General features: G+C 35.3%; 1 protein-coding gene across 2 annotated transcripts in view; it reads left to right on the top strand.

Annotated features, from left to right (window-relative positions):
* The window catches only part of LOC150092319 (oxysterol-binding protein-related protein 11-like), a 375890-nt gene extending 369736 nt beyond the window's left edge, over window positions 1-6154 (top strand). For both annotated transcript variants that reach the window (XM_090415181.1, XM_090415180.1), the window contains one exon: window positions 1869-6154. In XM_090415181.1, the coding sequence (XP_090271307.1) occupies window positions 1869-1931 (63 nt within the window). In that variant the 3' untranslated portion in view covers window positions 1932-6154. The remainder of the gene's footprint in view (window positions 1-1868) is intronic.
* Window positions 6155-21086: the final 14932 nt, after the last annotated feature.

The raw sequence follows: 21086 nt of genomic DNA on the forward strand, positions 1-21086 counted from the left end.
GCCTTGGAAATGTCAAGGGCAACAGCACACGTTTCTCTGAACCTTTCCATGGCACATGTCCAGCGATGAGTGATGTAGACTAAGATATCATTCGTGGATCTGGATTGGTGGAATCCATACTGGTGGTTGTGGATTAACTAGTGAGCTTCTAGGTAGTGAAGAACTTGACCATTGATAACTTTCTCCGTTATTTTGGAGAGGACTGAGATGCTGGCAATTGGTCAGTAGTTGGACAGTAGGCTTTTCTCTCCCTATTTTGGATTGAGTTGGATATATGTTAATTTCCATGAGATGGGATAGGTGCCAGCTGAGTATAGAAGAGATAACAGAAGACACGTGTTAGCTTTGGAGCACACTGTTTGAGTGCAGTAGGAGAGATGCCATCAGGACCAGACAACTTTGTAGTGTTCAGGTTGACTAATCTTCTTATATATTTCTGCTGAAAGGCCACAGGAGGCATATGGTGCTCAGTTTCTGGTATAGAAGGAGGTGATTTGCCTTTTTCGTCTGTGCAGGAGTTAGAGGAAAAGAGTAGAAGAGAGAAAAGAGTTAGAGAATGATGCTAGGAGGTCCACTATTTCTTTCGGTGCTCTAACAGTGGTACCATCTCTATGGGAGAGAGGTGGGAGCACAAGTTATGTCTGATGGCTTTTGCTAGAAACCAGAAGGCACAGCCTGTTTGGATGAGAAACAAGTTTTCTGCTGGTGACTTTTGTGAAGTTTGATTTGCATTTGCTGATAGTTGGTTTATTTATTGCATGCTTTAGCATATGCTGAGTATGAAGTGTGGGTTCTGATGCAAGACACCTTCAATAATCTGAGTTTTTTTTCTTTGACTGCTTTCATACATCTTCTGTTGAGCCAGGGCTTGTAAAGTGGATGGGAATTTTGAATGGAATGAGGGAAGAATGCCTTTATGCCACTGAGTATGATTTCTGTGACTCACTAGTGCAGGTGTCTACATTAGAAGAGTTGATTTACATTTATGGTGTGCCTCCCAATAGGCTATGTATGAAGCTTGGGTTCTTGATGTAAGCCACCTGCCATGAAGTAGGGTGTGGTCAGAGGAGGGACATTCTGTGAGACTGAAAATTTGTGCTAGATTGTATTTGAGTTGCTGATAGGAGAAGTAACATCTACAGTGGTTCTGGCAGGAGAACTAATTTAAAAAAAGATCAAGGATATTGGGAGAGCAGAGGGGATTATCTGGAATTTGAGTAGCTAGCAGCACAGTTTGTGTTAGATCATGGCTTATAGAAAAAACTTCTACATTACGTCCGACTTGATTTATAGTGTTGGAGAAAGGGAGCTAGTTGGAGTTGTGGACATTCAGGTCACCTAGGGCAATAACTTCACTGTTTGGGTCCCTGGTTTGTAGATAGTTGAGTTTCATGAAGAGGAATGTAAAGATGTTTTTGTGGTTTTCAGAGTTTCGAGACCGGTAAATGCAGCAGATGAATGTTACTAAATGGGGCAAGGAAATATTCAGCCCGAAAAGGTCAGAAGCAGGGGATTCTAAATTGGAATTCTCTGACAGGCATATCCATATGTGTTAGATTATGTTAGAAATACATGTTAGTGTTTTTTTTTACATTCTTTTTGTTGTGGATATAATTTATTAGTTTTTCACTTAACATTTATTTCTCAACTTTACAAATTTTATTTTATTTCAGAAATTTAACTGATAAATTTTCATTTTAAAAAAATGCAGATATTTTTATTTAACTTACAATTCAAAATAATTTTTTCTTTTTATTTCTTAAATGATGGGATGCTTTCCACCCCTAATAAGATTTATTAATATGCTATTTTCAGTTTTGCTAGTCTTAAAAAATTTCAATTTCTTTTTCTTTTTCTTTTTTTTACAGTTATTTCAAAAGATAGGAGATGACTGGGTTTACAAATATCCATTACCCCATGAAACTTCCTGAAAAGAGAGAAAAAAAAGTATTGTATAAATGTAGAATATAGTTTCATTATCAGTGTATCATTCATAATGATTGTTCTTGAGTAAATTTAAATGTGATGCAACATAATGAAGTTTAATTTTCAGAGATAATTATGTGAAATAATTGTATTGTCATTATTTTGTAACACATGATATTACAAATTTGACATTTTAAAAAAAATTTTTATTTCTTTCTGTCACTTCCAAAAAATTAGTATATTCTTAAAATCTGCATCATAATTGTGAGCATGGATTTGTAAAGGGTAGCTCCTGTTTTAGCAATTTACTTGCATTTTATGATAGGTAACAAATAAGAGAGAGAGAATCATATACAGTGATATTCTTGGAATTTGCAAAAGTGTTTGATAGATTACCACATGATGAGTTGGTATACAAGCTGCAGAGGATGAGAATAGATAGTATATTGGTTAGATGGATCGGAGATTGGCTCACTGAATAATACCAGCAGATTGTGCATGACAGAGCAGTGTCTCAAAAAAGGAGAGTAACCAGTTTCATGCCCCAGGGTTTCTGTTCTTGGACTCCTGCTGTATAACTTGTTTGTAAACATGTAATGTCATGCGGACTGAATGGAGATTTTCAGTTGTTTGCTGATGATGCAAAGTTGGAAAGATTTATAAGTAGCACTGCTGATGTTAATTCCCTTCAGGAAGATTTGAATAGACTTTTTACTTGGACAAAGGAGTGGGGTTGTAGTTTTAATATCAGTAAGCGCAAGGTGTTGCATTTTGGAGTGCAGAAATATAAGTCTGTGTATTATATCGACAGTGCTGGTTGACAGTTGACTGAAATTTAGAGGGCATATTGCTGGTGTTGCAAAGGTTGCACATTGTAGTACTGCTATGATAAGAAGTACTCTAACATGTAGAGATAAGGAAGTGGTTGTGTCAATATATAAAGCACTGGTCAGACCAGACTTGGACTATTTTGCTCAAATCTGGTCACCTGGTTTGGAGAGGGTCCAGAGGCAAGTGACTAAGACAATATCGGGACTTTGGACTGCTGGCTATGGAGAGAAGTTGAAAAAATGTGGATTGCAGAGTTTAGTGGATAGGAAGGAAAGAGGTGATATGATAGAGGCATTTAAGTTAATGAGAGGATTTTATTGGATTAATTCAGATGAAATTATAAAAAGATCAGAAGGGAAGAGGGGAAAAAACCAGAGGTCATCCCTGGAAGTTATGTAAGAGTGTGTTGAGGACTGGTGTGAAGAGTAAAATTTTTACACGGAGAATTGTCAGTGAATGGAATGCATTACCAGAATATGTTGTTAATGCAAGGAGTGTTAAGGATTTTAAGATTACTTGTGATAAATATGTTGTCAATTGAGTGAACCTCTCATGATGAGTCTGCTGACTCCATGAAGGGCGCAATAATAATAATAATATTTCAACAAGTAATGGATCTTCTTGTTGAAATGGAGCAATATAAGGGAAGAACTGGTTTTTCTTATCTAAATAATTTTTGGTGTATTTTACCATTCATGTGAGCATTAAAATTTTGCACTTAAAAAATATTCAGGATAATTGAAAATCACATATTTTTGATATGGTATAGTCACTTCCATTATACACATAGTTGATATAGAATATTCTCTGTTTATGATTTTAGAAATATTCTGCAGAATGCCTTATTAACATAGACAACATCCTCCTTAATGATTTTTCACTTACCAATTCATGTCTCATAGCTATTTAACTGGGTCAAGGTTGCATCTCTCAACTATTCATTCATTCCACAGAAGAACAAAAATGCTTTGGTTGAAAGACTTAGGTTTAGATTCCATCAAATATGTAGAGAATATGTTCTAGATGTTTTAAAATTAATCTGAATTAGCTGATTTCAGACACAGCCTTCTCTCCACATAAAATAAATAGATCAGGAAGTTGAACACATTGAACACAAGGGTCATGCAGTGTTACAGCCGAGTTGGATAAAGGGAATGGATACACTATGATAATGTTGGATTTTTCTAAGGCATTTTATAGGATACCACATGAAAGGGGATTGCATAAACTGGAGAATATGGGATTGGAATATAAATTTTTGACTTGGATCAGGGGATGGTTGACAGACAGATATCAAAAAGTGATAATATAATGGGTGTGAATCTGCCAGATTTAAGGTGACCAGTGATGTACCTCAGGGTTTAGTCTTTGGGCCATTATTGTTTGATCTGTACATTAATGACATCAGGCAGGATCTAACATCAGATGTGCAATTGTTTGCTGATGATGCAAGGATAGGGGCATCAGGAATGCTACTGATATTCAGCAATTACAAAATGATTTGAATAGACTAGGAATTTGGGCAAACAAAAATGACTGTCAGTTTAATGTTAGTAAGTGTAAAGTGCTTTGCCGTGATCAGAGTTCCAGCAACATGTTATATTAGCAGGATTATGAAAAAGCAAGAAACTGAAAAGGCAAGGGATCTTGGCATATTGGTGGATAGGAATTTAAAGTTCAAAGGTCACATAGCAAAAGTTGCAAATACAACTCAGAGGATAATTGCAATGTTGAAGCGAACCTTGACATGGAAGGATAAGGAAGTCATTTTGCCTCTTTATAAGGCTTTGATAAGACCACACATGGATTATTGTGTCCCACATTTGGTCTCCCAGGTTCCAAGGGGATAAAGAAGCTGTAGAAAGGGTTCAAAGAAGAGTTACAAAGATTATATCTGGATTATGGGATTTAGATTATGTAGATTGCAGACTCTAGTTAACAGGAGAAAGAGGGATGATACGATAGAGGTTTATAAACTTTTGAATGGGTGTTATAAGATATCACTGATGAAATTTTTTGTTATATGGAAGGTGGAGAGAGAACATGGGTGCAACCATGGAAGTTAAGTTTGTTCACGGTCAAGAAAGGGGTAAGAACTGCAAATGAATTTAAGGGAAGGTATGATAGCTGGTTTGGGTGATTTATAGCCTCCCTTGATGAGTCCTTGACTCTCTGGAGGTCTCAGATAATAATAATAATAATTGACGGGCATATTACACTTCTCCCATGGCCACAACTCCCTTTTCTTAATTATAAAATAATCCAACTCAAATCAAGCACTTGAACATCTGAATATGAGAGCTATATTATTTTATTGAAATGGAAGAGTACTTTCTCTGTAGAATATATACTGTTTCAGATCATCACAACATCCTGGTCATTGTAACATTGAAAAAAAAAAAAAAAAAAAAATTCCAGTATCATACTGAAAGTACATATTGAAAGCTTCTCCATACTAACACAGTTCTACACTGCCACCATGTTTCCCAGTTCAGACAGTGCAGTTAGCATCGCCAGACTGTCATCTTCACTCTCCTGTTGAAAATAATTAATAATGAAGTTTTTGTGAACCTAGTATAATATAATTTACAACCATGACTGAACATTAACATTTGTGATATTGCATATGTAAGCTGCATTTGGTGCATATACTGTATGGATATCCTGGGTAATTCTGTTGCAGTGATCGTGCAGTTTGATTGGCAACACATTTGGCCACACTTAGATTTGTGCAGTTAGCTTGTTCTCAATTCATCAGTATGCTCTGTCACCTTTCATTTGCACCTGATCTTCTTTGAAAGTTGAAAGCTTCTTAAATTCGTTGAGCATAAAAGGACTACAAATCTTGTTAATTTGTTTTCAAATTGTTATAAGGAACAGAGTCCTAATCTGAATATAGAGGTGATAGGATGAGAGTCTGAATTCAGATTAGGACTCTGTTCCTTATAACAATTTAAAAACAAATTAACAAGATTTGTAGTCCTTTTATGTTCATACTGCTAAAACTGCCTTTGCATCATGACTTTGCATATCATGCAGTGTTCCAGTATTTTTGGAAATTTGTGTGTGGGGGGTACATATTCACACACAGAGATGTGTGCAGGATGTTCTAATTTTGTGAACACTGTTGCAGATCTTGTTTAAGCCAAGATACAATATATGTTTCCCAAATAGCAGCAGCATTTTGTTTCCTGTCAGTGTAATTCATATGTGGTGGATAAGAATTAAGGCCAGTTTTTTGGAAAGTGTATACTAACTCAAAACAAAGGTACTGCTGAATAGTACTACAGAAATTTGCTTTATCCATTATGAGTCCTTTCTCAGTATTTTTTTTAAAAAGACCTGTAAATAAAAATAATGCTTCAAGAAGTTTTATTTTTATTATAAAGTTTTATAAAATTTGTATTATAATATTAGCATAATCAAATAAAATTATTTATTACTAATATTGCAGTGCATGTCTCAGTTTTGTTTTGCTAATTATCTTCTTAAATGGCGAACCATCCTTATGAACATATAGCATAAGTATTTTGCCACCCCAGCTGGCTGAGCAGTAAGCATATCTGCACTCCAACCAACAGACTGCAGGTTCAAATCTCACCATGCCATGGATGGTTGTGATTATCTTTAGTCAGAAGATTAATTTCATCATCCAGTGTGAGCCAGTGTCCTGCTTATTAGGGCTTGAACAAGTTTCAATTTTGTCTCTAGAGCAGTTTTTCAGATTATGTAAAAAAAAACAGTTAAATATACAATAAATATATAAAATTAATCTGATCTGATCCTGTGGCTTCCTCTCTTTGAGAGGGTTGCAGCTGATTACTAGGGAGATAGTGACACAAGGTGGTTTCCCGTTGCTTTCCTTGTGGTATTTTTATGACTGTAGCCTATGTGTTCACGGGTCCAGTTTGCCTGCTTGCGGGATGAAAAACTCCAGATAAACTGGCAGAAAAAACCCTGCTGCCCAAGACCAGCTAACTTGGCTATGACTGAGGAAGATCCTTGAACCCCCTCACGTCATCGACAGGAATCAAACCCAGGACACTCCTTCCCCAGGCATATGGTTGTGAAGCGCAAAGCCACTAGGCTAACTGCGCAAGATATGTTTTGTTTTTTAATCACTAAAAAAATTTGTAATTATTGTCTTAAAACAATGAAAAATAAAAATTTGAAAACTAGACAACTTCAAAGAAGTTGAAATAGAAAAGACTAGAAATTTTTCTATACTACTTTCATGTCGTTACTGCATACTAGAAACAATTTTAATATTTCATATTATTTCTAATCCTCTGTAGAGTCACTAGTCTTACTTCAGATGTTACTTCATTCTACAATGCTTATAGTATATCTCCTTGAACACTTACAATATCATGCACTCACTAGTCATTCAGGTAATTCATTTCACTCATCCTACAGTCTTCAGACAAAAAAAAACTACTAGTCATTCCCTTTCTCACAACACTTTGATACAGCTTTCAAAAATGACCTTTCATCTTCTGTGTTCTTGTGCAGGCTCGTCACCATATCTGTTTGATTAAATTCTGTCATCACTGACTTACAGATCTTTACCATATTGCTTCTTCTATTCTTGTGTCCGAACTCTACAAACCACATTTCCACAGTTCCTATACAATCACACTGGCCAGATGAACACATGCAATTCGTAGATATAATACACCGGCCTGCCTCATAGCTTTGCTTTAACCATAATCCCAAACAACTACAACCTTTACAGATCTTTACCATATTGCTTCTTCTATTCTTGTGTCCGAACTCTACAAACCACATTTCCACAGTTCCTATACAATCACACTGGCCAGATGAACACATGCAATTCATAGATATAATACACCGGCCTGCCTCATAGCTTTGCTTTAACCATAATCCCAAACAACTACAACCTGATACAATCCTAGTTACTTCTGTCTGAAGGAGCTCCATCATTTTTTATATGCTTTAGATATTCAGGAGACTAGATATGATCTGAACAATGCCCTGTACAGTGACACAATCACATTCTTATCCTGACTTGCCAGTGTTCCTTTCCATTCTTCTCAGTATGGTGGAAATTCTATCATTGATTCATATTCAAGTTTCTGGAATAAAACTACATGGAACTGGAATAAAAATAATTTACTAACTAAATTATTTATTAACATGCAGATGTTTTACCAGCCCAAGCTAGTGTTATCAAAGGCACTTGAAAGATGCACAGTCAGCAAAGATGAGAATGAAATTACCTTTAGGGTAGAGGCCTCTGCCTTGTTTAAAAACACAAACTCAACAAGAAGCAGTATCTTAAAAGGAGAAAAAGAAGAATTGAAAAATCTAAAATTAAACACCAAAACATAGTAATAGTGAAGGCAGACAAAAGAAATGCTATGGTAATCCTAAATATATTTTATTATAATATTAAAAGAATTATCTGATACACCAACATATATGCCAGTAGTGAAGAAGGAACCCTACAGTATCAATAAAAAAAAAAAAAATAATAATAATAATAAAAAAACCTTAAATCTGTTAAATAATATTACAAATTAGCCAAATGAAACTATATCCAAATTACAGATCTTTTTATCTGCACATACCAAGGCTAGATGGGCTCTGTAAGGTCCACAAACCTGGAGCCTCATTACTCCCATTTTGAATGCCATAAATTGGTCCATATATTAACTTGCTAAACATTTGGCATCCAAACTCAATAAACATGTCACAAAAAATCATCTTACATTGAAAACCTCCACACACTTTAAAGCCACTGATATTCCCTTCAATTAGAGGAGAACAAGTGTTAGTGAATTTTTGACATCTTTTCACAAATACTCTGGTAGATGATACACCAGAGGTCCTCCCCTCCCCCAAGCCCAAAATTTGGCTGAGGTATGTAGATGATGTCTTTGCCATTTGGACTTATGGCCCACTGGCTCTTTTTAACTTTTTACAGTTTCTCAGCAATATCGGCCCCTTCCCAAATCAGCTTTACAGATAAAGAAGAAAAAGAAGCAGCGCTAGCTTTCTTGGATACTTTCATTACAAAGCAGTTGAATGGGCTCCTTTTGTATTCAATCTACCATAAGCCTCATATATACACACACACGCAGATGCTTATTTACCACTTCACATCACCATCTTACTCAGAAGCTTGAAATTTTTTAAATTTTAGCTTCCAAGGTAGAGCAAATTGCATCCTTAGAAATAGACCTAGCACTGCATTTGGAACAACAAACTTTGCTTATATCATTCAAACAAAAATGAATAAAACAACAACAACAAAAAAAAAAATATTATATATATATATATATATATAATCCCATGATTATACAGTCTTCCGAAGATCCATAAAATCCATACTCCCGTAAGAACAATAGTCGAAGGTATCGACTCACCAATTTGTGTGTCTAAATACCTCGCCTTTTCCTTAAGACACCTAACAGGAAAACCTTTTTCTTATATAAAAAATTCAGCTGACTTCGTTTTGAAAATCAAAGACCTCAAACTAAACAAACCAGATTTAATGGCAAGTTTCAACATAGTGTCTCTTTTCACAAATGTTCCAACCCAGGAAGTTCTCAATCTCCTCAAGAGCAAATTATCTAAGAAATTCTTCACCTTACTCTCCCACTGTGTCAATTCAGGATACATTAGATTCGAAGACAAGATATTTAAACAAAACAGGATTAACTATGGGCAGCCCTCTCTTCCCGGTACTAGCAAATATATTTCTTGAAGACTTAGAAGAAAAAGCGATTAGTTCATCAACACTAAAATCTGGCTGCGTTTTATTGATGATGTTTTTCTCATTTGGTAGCACGGCCTAGATAACCTTAATATTTTTCTGAATCATCTCAACTTTTATCACAAGATTAAATTCACCTATGAACTAGAAACCAACAATTGTCTCGCTTTTTTAGACTTAAAACTTACAAGATGCTCTGACAGTATCAAAATTTCCATCTTCAGAAAGCCTACGCATACAGACAGATACCTTCATGCATCCTCCCATCACTTCCCTCCACAGAGAAATTTCTTTTCTGCTGTCGTCAACCTACTATGGAAGATTCTTCTTCCCCAAGAGCGTATATCTCTCTGCCTTTTATCAGTTCCCTCTCTCCTAAACTGGCTAAAATTCTTAAGAAATTCAACATCAAAACATGTTTCACTACGTTTCCTAAACTCTGTTCCATCCTTAGTTGACCTAAAGAAAAACATCACTTTCTTCAGTACCCAGGAGTACAGGATCATTTGTAATTGTGGAAAGCCTTACTACGGACAGTGATAAATCTTCCCTTTTCCGTGTTGAGGAACACAAAAGAGATATTTCCTACAACAGAACCCGAGCTAGTGCTCTCTCCAGCCACGTCCTATTCTCTATAAACTCCGACGAAGACCGCCAACATCTTATAGACTAGTCTCAAACTTCAAACATGCATAAATGTTATGATGAACTTGAGAGACGTATTCTCGAATCTAAAGAAATTTCACTCGATTCAACCCACTTGAATAGTAGCCTCAGCTACAATTTATCAGATGCGCACGTTTCTGCTGTGCAGTACTGGTGTTCTGGCGATATCTCACACATGCAGTTACAGCTGGAACTATAGCACATACTCCAGTTTATAGTAGATCTGTTGTCGTTATTATGTAATGTTTCTGTAGTTTTTTGTATATAATTCTTTGTACTTGGACACCTGAAGAAGTTGTTTTATCAACGAAACTAGTAGTGTTCCTATTAAACTACATTCTTTATTATTCTCGGTGTTTAGTCATTTAAACTTTATTAATTTTCATGTCATTTTTACGAGTAAATATGAATTCTAATACATATATATACAGCAATCCCTCGATTAGTGCGTCATTTTTTTTTCGATACCCAAATTCAATCAGTGCACCTATATACATCTTAAAACTAAATGTTACAGATTTTAAAAATTTTCGATCTCTACATTTTTTATGGCTAACTATTTAAAAAATCACTTACCAGGATGAAATAATTTTGGTACCGATTTCAAACATTTTACAAAGTTATTTTTTAATGGCATACTACACTATGTTCCAAATTTACTGCCAAAATTTGTGTCGTCTGCTTTACCATAGCATTTTGCTGATCATATCACGTGCAATTGTTTTCCTTACTTTTTTATTTTAAATTATTTTCCTAACCTTTAATCATGAGTAAAAGAATTAGTGAGCAAAAAATAGAAGTGTGAAAATGATTCGAAAAGTAATCATTGGAAAAAAAACTTCAAATAATAAAGCAAAACGAACAAGGCGAGTCCAGAGAAAAGATAGGACAAGAACACAAAATTGGGTGAATCAACTGCTGAATACAAAGAGAAAGATAAGTCTACTTGAATTTCATCATGCATGCACTCGAAATCAAAGTATTATAATGATTGAATTAGAGAGACTTCTTTTTACATGGATCGAATATTGTAACCAAAAATGGATCCTGCTAAACACTGGCCTTATTAAATCAAAAGCATTGTCTCTTTCTAACCTGGAAAGAAAGGGCTATCAATGATGGAAAAGAAGAAGAATTCCACATTAGTGCTGGGTGATTGGAGCGTTTCAAAAAGAGAAATAGCCTACGTAATGTTCTAATCACAGGAGAAGCTACAAGTGCTGATAAGGAGATATCCAGAGATTTTGAAGAAAATTGTGTAAGAAGGAGACTATTGTGATCAACAAATATTTAATGTCGATGAAACCGGCCTTTTTTTGAAAGCGAATGCCTTCAAAAACTTTTCTAGCCAAATCAAAAAAATCTCAGCTGGTTATAAAGTTGAATAAAATTACTGCTAGTAATATGCGAGCCGTTTGAAAGCACATTCTTCAACATTGTGCAAATGATTTTAGAGGCTTTTCAAATGAATCTAAGTTAATTAAATCTCATTCTGAGAAGTTGAGTGATTCCAACCTGCTAAATTTAGATACACAGCAGGAAGATCCTGAAGAATATGAAGAAAATTTAATCACTGACAAGTCGAAAGAGGTTTCACAGAAACAATTTGAAAATAGTTTTCGTACAATCGAAGTTTTTAAGCAGCAATGCTTAGAAACTGACCCTGGTGAAGAGAGAAAACCAGTAAAATTTGCAGAAGAGGCATTAGGGCCATACCGTCAGTTGTATGGAAAAAAAAAACAGAATGCCTGCCAAACTACGTTAGCTCAATTCTTTGTTAAGAAGCAGAATAATAAATTTATATTCTGAATATGTTTTATTGTCTTTCAGCTGCATAGTTTTATTTAACTAGGCCCTGAGACATATCCTAATTCTTTGATAAAAAAAATTAAGGGTCAAAAAATAAATCTGAGGAACGAATCATTAATTTTCCCATAGGTTATTATATTCGATTAGTGTGTTTTCGATTAATGCGCATGTTTTAAAGAATGCATCAGGTGCACTAATCGAGGGATTGCTGTACACACACACACACACACACACACACACACACACACACACACAAAGAGTACATTCAATATAAGCAACCTAAAAGAAAACTAGCACATCATACCCAGATAAATACTATTTCATTACATGGAAGCCAAGCTACAATCATAATTTAAATCACAGGGATTGTTTCTGAAAGGAGCTTAAGTTCTACAGAACCTGCTTAATACCTAGATCACACCATCAGCAGAACTAATGGTGTAATCTTGCATAAATTTTGGTGCACTGTCTTATCTTTTTATCAGCAGTCAGCACAGAAAATTACCACAAGGAGTAGCACTGTCACTCTCCATGCACATGACTTCCTTCTTCTCATGATCCTTTCATTATCAGTCTTCACTGAGATTAAATTAAATTATATTTAATTAATTTAATTAATAAATACTTTATTTCCCAGTTATTTTATAAAAACTTCAACAGGAATTGGTGCAACAATTATGGAAATACTATACATTTCTCACTAGCTTCCACAATTGTTCACATGAACCTCCTAATTTCAGCCATTTAACCACCATTAGCATCGTACTATTTCCCTCTCCAGTTCCTAGAGTACATGTCTAACAATACTAAAACACTTAATTTTTTTTATTTTTATTTTATTTTATTTTTTTTTTTGACTGGAGCACAGAGGTTTACATTTGGCTAGAGAAAGTGAAATGTGGTATACTACATTGGGAAGTGTTACTCAAGAACATCATCATCAAATTCCTGACATGTACCATCTAAGAGTGTACAGGATATGATAAGTACTACATGAAAAATTTACATCATTACTAACTTCCTATCTAGAATTTTCCTTCAAATGAATCTGTTACCTGTCAAGGTTTCAATATTGTCAGATCTTATATTTCTATCTTCTAAGGCCCTGCATTATTGTCAGTCCATGACTGCTATGAAGAAACTCAATGCAGAAATTGCTTGAATATTGCTACTTGGAATGTAAGAGGACTGAATAAATGTGAGAAATTGGTTAATGTGATGAGAGAGATTGAATATTAGTATACTAGGAATAAGTGAAACCTTTTGGAAAGGATCGTCAGATTTTGAGTCGAAACTTCCAAATGGCAAGATATATAAAGTATATGAGTGTACAGGATATGATAGTACTACATGAAAAACTTACATCATTACTAACTTCCGATCTGCAATTTTCCTTCAAACCAATCTGTTACCTGTCAAGACTCCAACATTATCAGATCTTATATTTCTGTCTTCTGAGGCACTTTTTACTGTATCAATCCACCTATATCTGGTGGATTGATACTACCTCTGGGTCTTTTTCTTGCCAGAAAACACTTGTTTTGCTAATCTTTCCTTTCCATTCTGTTTAAGAAACCGTACCACCTGAGATTAGCTCTGCTAATTCATTCCGATGCTAACAATGTCAGGTTCATTCCTAATATCCTCGTTTTTAATATGATATTTCCATTGATTTCATCTGTTCATGCTCCTAATCTTTCTCAGGACTCTTATATCTGTTGTCTCTAGTCTTTGGTCAAGTGTTTTATTTCTAACCCAGCTCTCAGATCCATAAGTTAAAATTGGTTTGAACACTGTCTTGTATACAACTAATTTGGTGTTTTGACTAATTTCTCTCTTCTTCCATATAAATTTATTCAGTTGACTTCCTAACATACTTTCTGTTGCCTATTTCCATATTTAGTTTACCATCTTCCCTAAAAATTGTGCCTAGTGTTAAAAAGAACGTATAGAACCTTGTTCTGTATGTTCTTGTTCATTCACAATGCGATTGATATTTTCAATGCTTCTGCCTATTTTCGTTGTCTTTGTTTTGTTATTGCTGACCTTCCTCAGTATTCATTACGATTGATAATTGCTCACATTATTTATGAAACGAATGCATTTGAATTTTAAATATCATTTACATGATCTATTCACATGATTGATGTATTAACAAAAGATCATGCATCTCAATGACAAAGGCAAGCCGACGATTGTTGAGTTGAAATGCCGATTCTCTTCAACCGAATTCCAAAATATCTGAAACTTCCATAAAAACATTCATGATCTATTTCTTAAAGTTTTAAACTTATTTCATGTTTGAGGTATATGTGAAACTTTTTAATTAATTTTTTTATAAAGTAAAATCAGGGGTGCGAGATATATGTAAGGGCGACTTATATTTGAGTAAATACAGTATTCAGTTATTTTTGGGATCTTGCAGACTTTCCTAGAATTGTATCAGATTTATTTAAAAGTGTAATATCATCTGCATAAAGTAAAGAGCTAAATTTAACATCTCCAATATTGATATCAGGTTTAATACCTTCCTTCATAATATGATCTATATAGATAATGAATACCAGAGAGTATAATGTACTTCCTTGTCTGAAGCAGATTTAATATCAAACCATCTCCCTGTACCTCCTTCAATTCTAACTGTTGACTTACAACCCAAATAAAGACTAAATATTGCTTGTTATAATGCCCCCATTGACACCATATAACTGTAGCATTTTGAATAGCTTTTCTCTTGGCACCTTGTCATACCTTTTCCAGATCGACAAAACTTAAATACAGATCTTTGTTATATTCCCATGATTTCTCAACTATTTCTCATAAAGTGAAAAATCTGATCCTTACAGCCTCTATTTGGCCAGGAACACTCAGTAGAGAAATACCTCTGTAATTCACACATTCAGTTTTATTTTCCTTTTTTTTATATATGGATACTATTGAGAGCTCTACTCTAATCATCTGGAATTCGTCCCTCTGTCCAGGACTTCTGAACTATGTAGTGCAGCCACTGCAAGACTTTTATACCTCCATACTTGAGCATTTCTGATCAGATATCATCTATCCCAGCTGCCTTTCCACATTTCAGGTTTTTTGATTGCTTTTTCTACTTAAAGTATGGATATGTATTCCTGATTGCATGCCTGTTGAGTGTTCTTTACCACTGTGCTGTCACTGATTGTTTTATTTAGCAATTTTTCAAAGTGATTACTTCATACATCAATGATATCTTTTTCTCCAGTTTTCATGTCACCTTTATCATCTCTAATCCCTTCTACAGTGCTCTTGCCTCCATTTCTGAGCTTTTACAACAGCCTCCAGAATATTTTGTCACCTTCCTGATATTTATTTTCTATGTTCTTACCAAAGTCTTCGCATGACTTGTTTAGCTAGTTTTACAGTGTTTAGCTTTCTTACATTTGTGTCTGTATTCTCTAAGAGCACAAGCTGACTCATTTGCAAAGAACTTTTGATATACTTTCTTCTTTTCCTTCACTACCCCTTTAACTTCCTATGTCCACCATGGAGTTCTGATTTTTCTATCCTTGCAGAGACAACCTCACCACATGCTTCTCTGGTTGAATCAATCAATGTTTTCTTCAGAGCTTGCCACTGAATCTCCAAGGTTTGGGTTCTGTTCTCAAACTCTTTCATTTTGTCTTGAATAATGTTTGTGTATTTTAGTCTACAGTTCACATCTGAGAGCTGCTCAACTTTTATTTGCTTTAAAAATTTCTTACATGTTCTTTTAATATGAAATTCAGTTTTGTCCTGCTCAAGACTAAATAGGGATCACTTCCAATATTAAATTCCCTGTACACTCTAGTGTTCTGCACCAGTGAATAAACATCACTATCAACAATAACATAGTCAATGAGATTTTTTGTATTCCTTGCATTTTTTCTCCATGTGAATTTGTGCACATTTTTAAGTTGGAACATTGTGTTAGTAATAATCAGTCCATGTCCTGAGCAGAAATCCAACAGATATTTACTATTATTATTAGCTTTGCTCTTTTCTCCCGATTTTCCCAAAATATGTTTGTATGTCTGACAATCATTTCCTACTCTGGTATTTAGATCCCCAACGAGGACCAACTTTTCCTTTTCATTGTGTCAGTTGCTTTCTCTAAAGCCCCAAAAAATTCTTCCATTTGTACCTTAGTAGAACTTTCTGTGGGACCATAGACACAAATAAATCTTATTATTTGTCATTATTGTTCCTCATTCTGATATATGCCCACATCACTCTACTTGATATTGCCTGACATTCTAGATTATCCTCATATTTAGTGTTGAATACTATAGATACTCCTCCTCCTTTTCCCTAATTATTATTATTATTAACATTTGACTTCCATGGAATCAGAGTCTCATCATGTTAGGTATTCGCTATTGCATACAATGCTCATCCAACCGCATCTTAAACTGATTCAATGTGTCCACATCCACAACACACTCAGGCAACGCATTCCACTCACCAACCACCCTCCATTGCAAAGAACCTGCTTCTCACTCCTTTGCTCACACCCTCCTTATACGGTTTCCAGCAATTACCTCTTGTTCTACTCCCCTCTCCTATTCTATGAAAAATCTCTTCCGTGTCTACCAATAACAATCCCTGACCAGCTTATATGTCTCTCCCCCTCTTCCTCCTATTCACGAGGCTCTGCAACTTACATTCTCTTAATCTGTCCTTGTACTCCACATTCCAAAGACCACTGACTACGTTTGTGAATCTTCTCTGTACCCTTTCCAACATATCTTCGTCACCATGAAAATCTGGCAACCAAATCTGTGCACAGTAATCCATATGAGGCCTGATCAAGGCCTTATACAATGGAATCATAACCTCTCTATTTCTGCATGTCAGGGTTCTCCGCATCATTACCATTATTCGATGTGATGTCTTCACAACTTGTCCAATGTGGCCCCTGAATTTCAGGTCCTTGTCCACCATCACTCCTAGATCTTTCATCTTCTCTACTTCTGTTAAAGTTTCCCCACCAAGTGTATACTTTGCATCCCATCATTGCTTACCAAATCTCAAAATATTACACTTGGCAACATTGAACTGACAGTTCCACTTACTTGTCCATTCATGCAATCTATTCAAATCGTCTTGTAAGGCATTAACATCAGCCTGACTGTGCATTGCTCTCCCCAATTTTGCATCATTTGCAAACAGCTGGATTTCACTAGTTAAATCCAACCCAATATCATTAACATACAAATTGAACAACAATGGCCCCAAAACTGACCCCTGCGGCACACCACTGGTGATCTTTCTCTTTCGAGATACTGCACCCCCATATACAACTTTCTGATACCTATCTGACAGCCAGTCACTGATCCAACACAGAAGTCTGTTATCCAATCCCATCTGTTTCAATTTATTTAAGAGCTTGTCATGTGGCAGCCTATGAAAAGCCTTTGCAAAATCCAAGTACACCACTGTATATGCATCTCCCTTGTCCAGGGTATTTGTCACCTTGTTATAGTACATAAGTTAGTGAAACATGATCTCCTCTTAACAAACCCATGCTAATAACCACAGAGAATACTGCTGTTATCAACACATTTCTACATCCTACTTCTCACCAATCTCTCCAGGACCTTCACCACAACTCCAGATATATAGATCGGCCTATAATTTGAAGCTACAGCCTTATCACCACCTTTACGCAGTGGAATGATTTTACTCTCCTTCCACTACCTTGGAACCTGTGCTGTTGCAAAACACAGGCATGCCAATGCTACTGCCAGTTCCCTGGAACATTCCCTTAAGATGTGTGACGATATGTCATCAAATCCTATCGCCTTATTAACATCAAGGTTATTTATTTCCTCATGATTCCACTCTGATCAGGATGAAACACCCTTAAAAATTGATCACTGAATACCTCAACAATGTCTTCTGCAGCAGTAACCATTCTATCACTTTCATCCCTTAACTTCATCTTTCCATGATCATTCTTCCTTCTACTTGCCACATATCTAAAAAAAACTCTCTAGGGTTTTTCTTAGCCTGATTTGCCAATTTCTGCTCATACTCTACTTTTGTTTTCCTTACTAACTGAGTCACTCTCCTGGCTTGTTCTTTATATTCTTCATGTGACTGATTACCAGGGGCGAATATTCCAGGTGTGCAGTGCTCATCCACAAAATATCAGTATCACCGATATTATATTTTTGCATTTATTCCGATTAAAGACTCCCCTAATTGTTTGCGGACTTTGCATTATTCTTGAAATTAAACAAAGTATACTAATGCTACATTGACCTCTTCACGAGGATAACGAGGCATTAGTGCTTCATGAAAGGGCACTTTTCGACGCCTAAACATTGCGTCACATTCTTGTTAATAGCCCGGGTGTGCTTTCAAAATGCATACACCTTTCCACCCTTTGAAAATATATAAAGAGAGGCACAGCAGGTCAAATTGTTATTGTAGTATTTTAAACAGCTGAGAAGGCTGGCTAGGTGAGCTAACCTTTTGAGCTCACCCAGCACTTAGCATCTGTGATTGGTTATTGTGTCAACCAATCTAATTGGACATTGTCACTTGTCAATAGTTGAGCACTTTCTGTATGATGGCTGTATTACAATCAGCTGTTACACATGTTTTCTGGAACTGAAAATTTGAAAGTGGATGTTAGGAGGAAAAAACCTAAATGTTTCTCTTGCTATGCAGTATAGCATCTGTTGAGGTTGCAAAGTTTTTTAACGGCATTTTTTCTCTAGTCTCCAGAAACAACAGACAGTAAAAAAATATCTCTTGCTGAATAAAAATGAATATTCTGTGTATTATAAGACATTGTTGATCTACAAAAAAATACCAGCAGATGTGAGATTGATAAGACAGATGAATCGCTGATACTAAAAAAACAATAACTCAGAAATGTAGGATTCCTGAAAGTGTGGATAATTCCGATCGGATGTTATGTACTCTGAGTCTCAGTAAACAAAAGAAAATTCTTGGAAAACGGAGCGAAATATACACAAACCAGAGAAATATACATAACATGTGCAACAAATTTTACGAAATGATTGGCTGCTCCATCAAACCATATTTATTCCTGCCATACTCTGTCTCATAAGTTTTTTTTTTTTTAATTATGCCATCATAAACTCACTTATTCATGTGTAGATTTATAGGCTCATGCTATTTGCTCTACCCAGCAACTTATAGGACACACATATCACATATGTTAATTATTAATAATTCATTTAGCATTAATGAAAGTATTTCTACTCACGTCTTATAAATGATGGTTCACATATTTTCATCTTTGAGTATTTCAAATATACCAACCAAATATAGCATTCTCCTTCATCGTTGTTTTCTAATAAATTCCAAAACAAACCGATTGTTCTCCCACTGCAGAAGTATTGAAAGTCATCCTGCAATTAATTGCATTGGACCAATTAAGATGAGCGCTGATGCGCTATACACTCTCAAAACTTTCATACATCGATAAAAATGCAATCATACGGTCATGTGCATCTGCAGAGGGGGGACTCCCCCCCCTCTGGGATCGAGTAAAAAATTCCACAAATTATAATCGTAAAAGTGACTGAGATATGTAACCTTACACCCATGGGATGCTTTTTCTGTCTTAAAATTTTATTATGGGTTGGCCTGTTTCGGCCTACAGCCGGGTTGCCATAGAAAACGTGTTTTATTGCAGCCATAAAGCACGTGCTCCTGTTTTTGGTTCATCTGTTTCTGATTTGTGAAAAAAATTAACTGTTGTGAACAGCGACTAGTGTTCGTTTTCCCTCTGTGTCTAGTGAATCACTGAGTGAAGGGTGAATTGTAAATTTATACTGAAGCAAATTTAAACAGAAAAATACATTTTTAAAAGGTAAGTGTCTATGTAATTTAATATTATTTTACTTGTTAGTTTTATGATTTTTTTTGCTTTTAAACTGAAATAATTTGATTTAGGATTTTGGGATTAATTAGTTGATTTTTAATAAAATATGCTGGTCAATTTTTTTATATGTGAAATTGTGCTAAAAACTGCATTAATTCTGATATTACTTTTTTTTCCCAAGAATTAAAGATCATTAAAATTGATGTAAAATGAAAATAATGTATTTATAGTTTACATCGACAAATAATTACATAAAAAAATGCTAAAAGACGTTTATTACATCAATAATTATAAAAATGTATTGATGTAATTATTTGTCTCCAAGCTTCCCCTTCCCCCTGGAAAATTTTCTGCAGACGCCCATGCATGCGGTTAAATTGACGTGAAATTTGTAGTGCGGGTTGCATAACCCACACAACAGCACACCCAACCAAAATAGACTCGCGACGCCACTGCTGATTACCATTATTCATCTTGTACTTCCTCCAGAGTTCTTTCTTTTTCCAGATTTCATTCTTAACCTTCTCATGCATAAGAGCACATTATATGAGGACACATAAAAATGATGTCCTCGGATGAGGACATCATTTTTAACATATACATTTCACAAATTTAGCAAAATTAATGAATTCGTGGTAATACTGTAAGATTAAATGGTACTGTATCATCATTATAATTTTTTATAAATGAATATAAAAATTCATGTATGAGAGGGTTAAGCTCCACATTCATCCATTTTACACCTACCTTATTCCTCCTTTTGGCCTTTGGGATATATTCGTACATTGATGCTGTTATGTATTTCTTTGTAAGTTCTCATGTAGCATTTATTTCCTTACAGCTAAGCTCCTCGTTCATGTCTCGTTCTATAGCTCGACGTTGTCTCATAAGCTTGTCATATTCACCAGTCTTATAATTCCAGTCTTATAATTGCCTGAATATAACATTTTGTATTGCTTAGAAAGATCTCACCAGTTTTTGTCTTTTTTTTGTTTCAGCTCATCCCTGTTATGTCAATCTGGTACTTATCCAATTCCTCAGCCAGCTCCATTTCTTTGCCATTCAGGCTTGTTATGTTGACAGTACCAATCTTGAACCCTGCTGAGTTGGGATGTGGTTCAGGATTTGTTCCAATAGCTGAGTGACTTTTCGGTGTTCGCTGTGGTTCCCTTGCAAAAACAACAGTGGCCTTGTTTAACTGGGCAGTGCCCTAGCAGGCATGAAATTCTGTCATGTTGT

This window comes from Typopeltis vanoorti, chromosome 26 (genome assembly GCF_054136105.1).
Source record: "Typopeltis vanoorti isolate ZY-2024b chromosome 26, IOZ_Tvanoo_1.0, whole genome shotgun sequence".
Classification (NCBI taxonomy): Eukaryota; Metazoa; Arthropoda; class Arachnida; order Uropygi; family Thelyphonidae; genus Typopeltis; species Typopeltis vanoorti.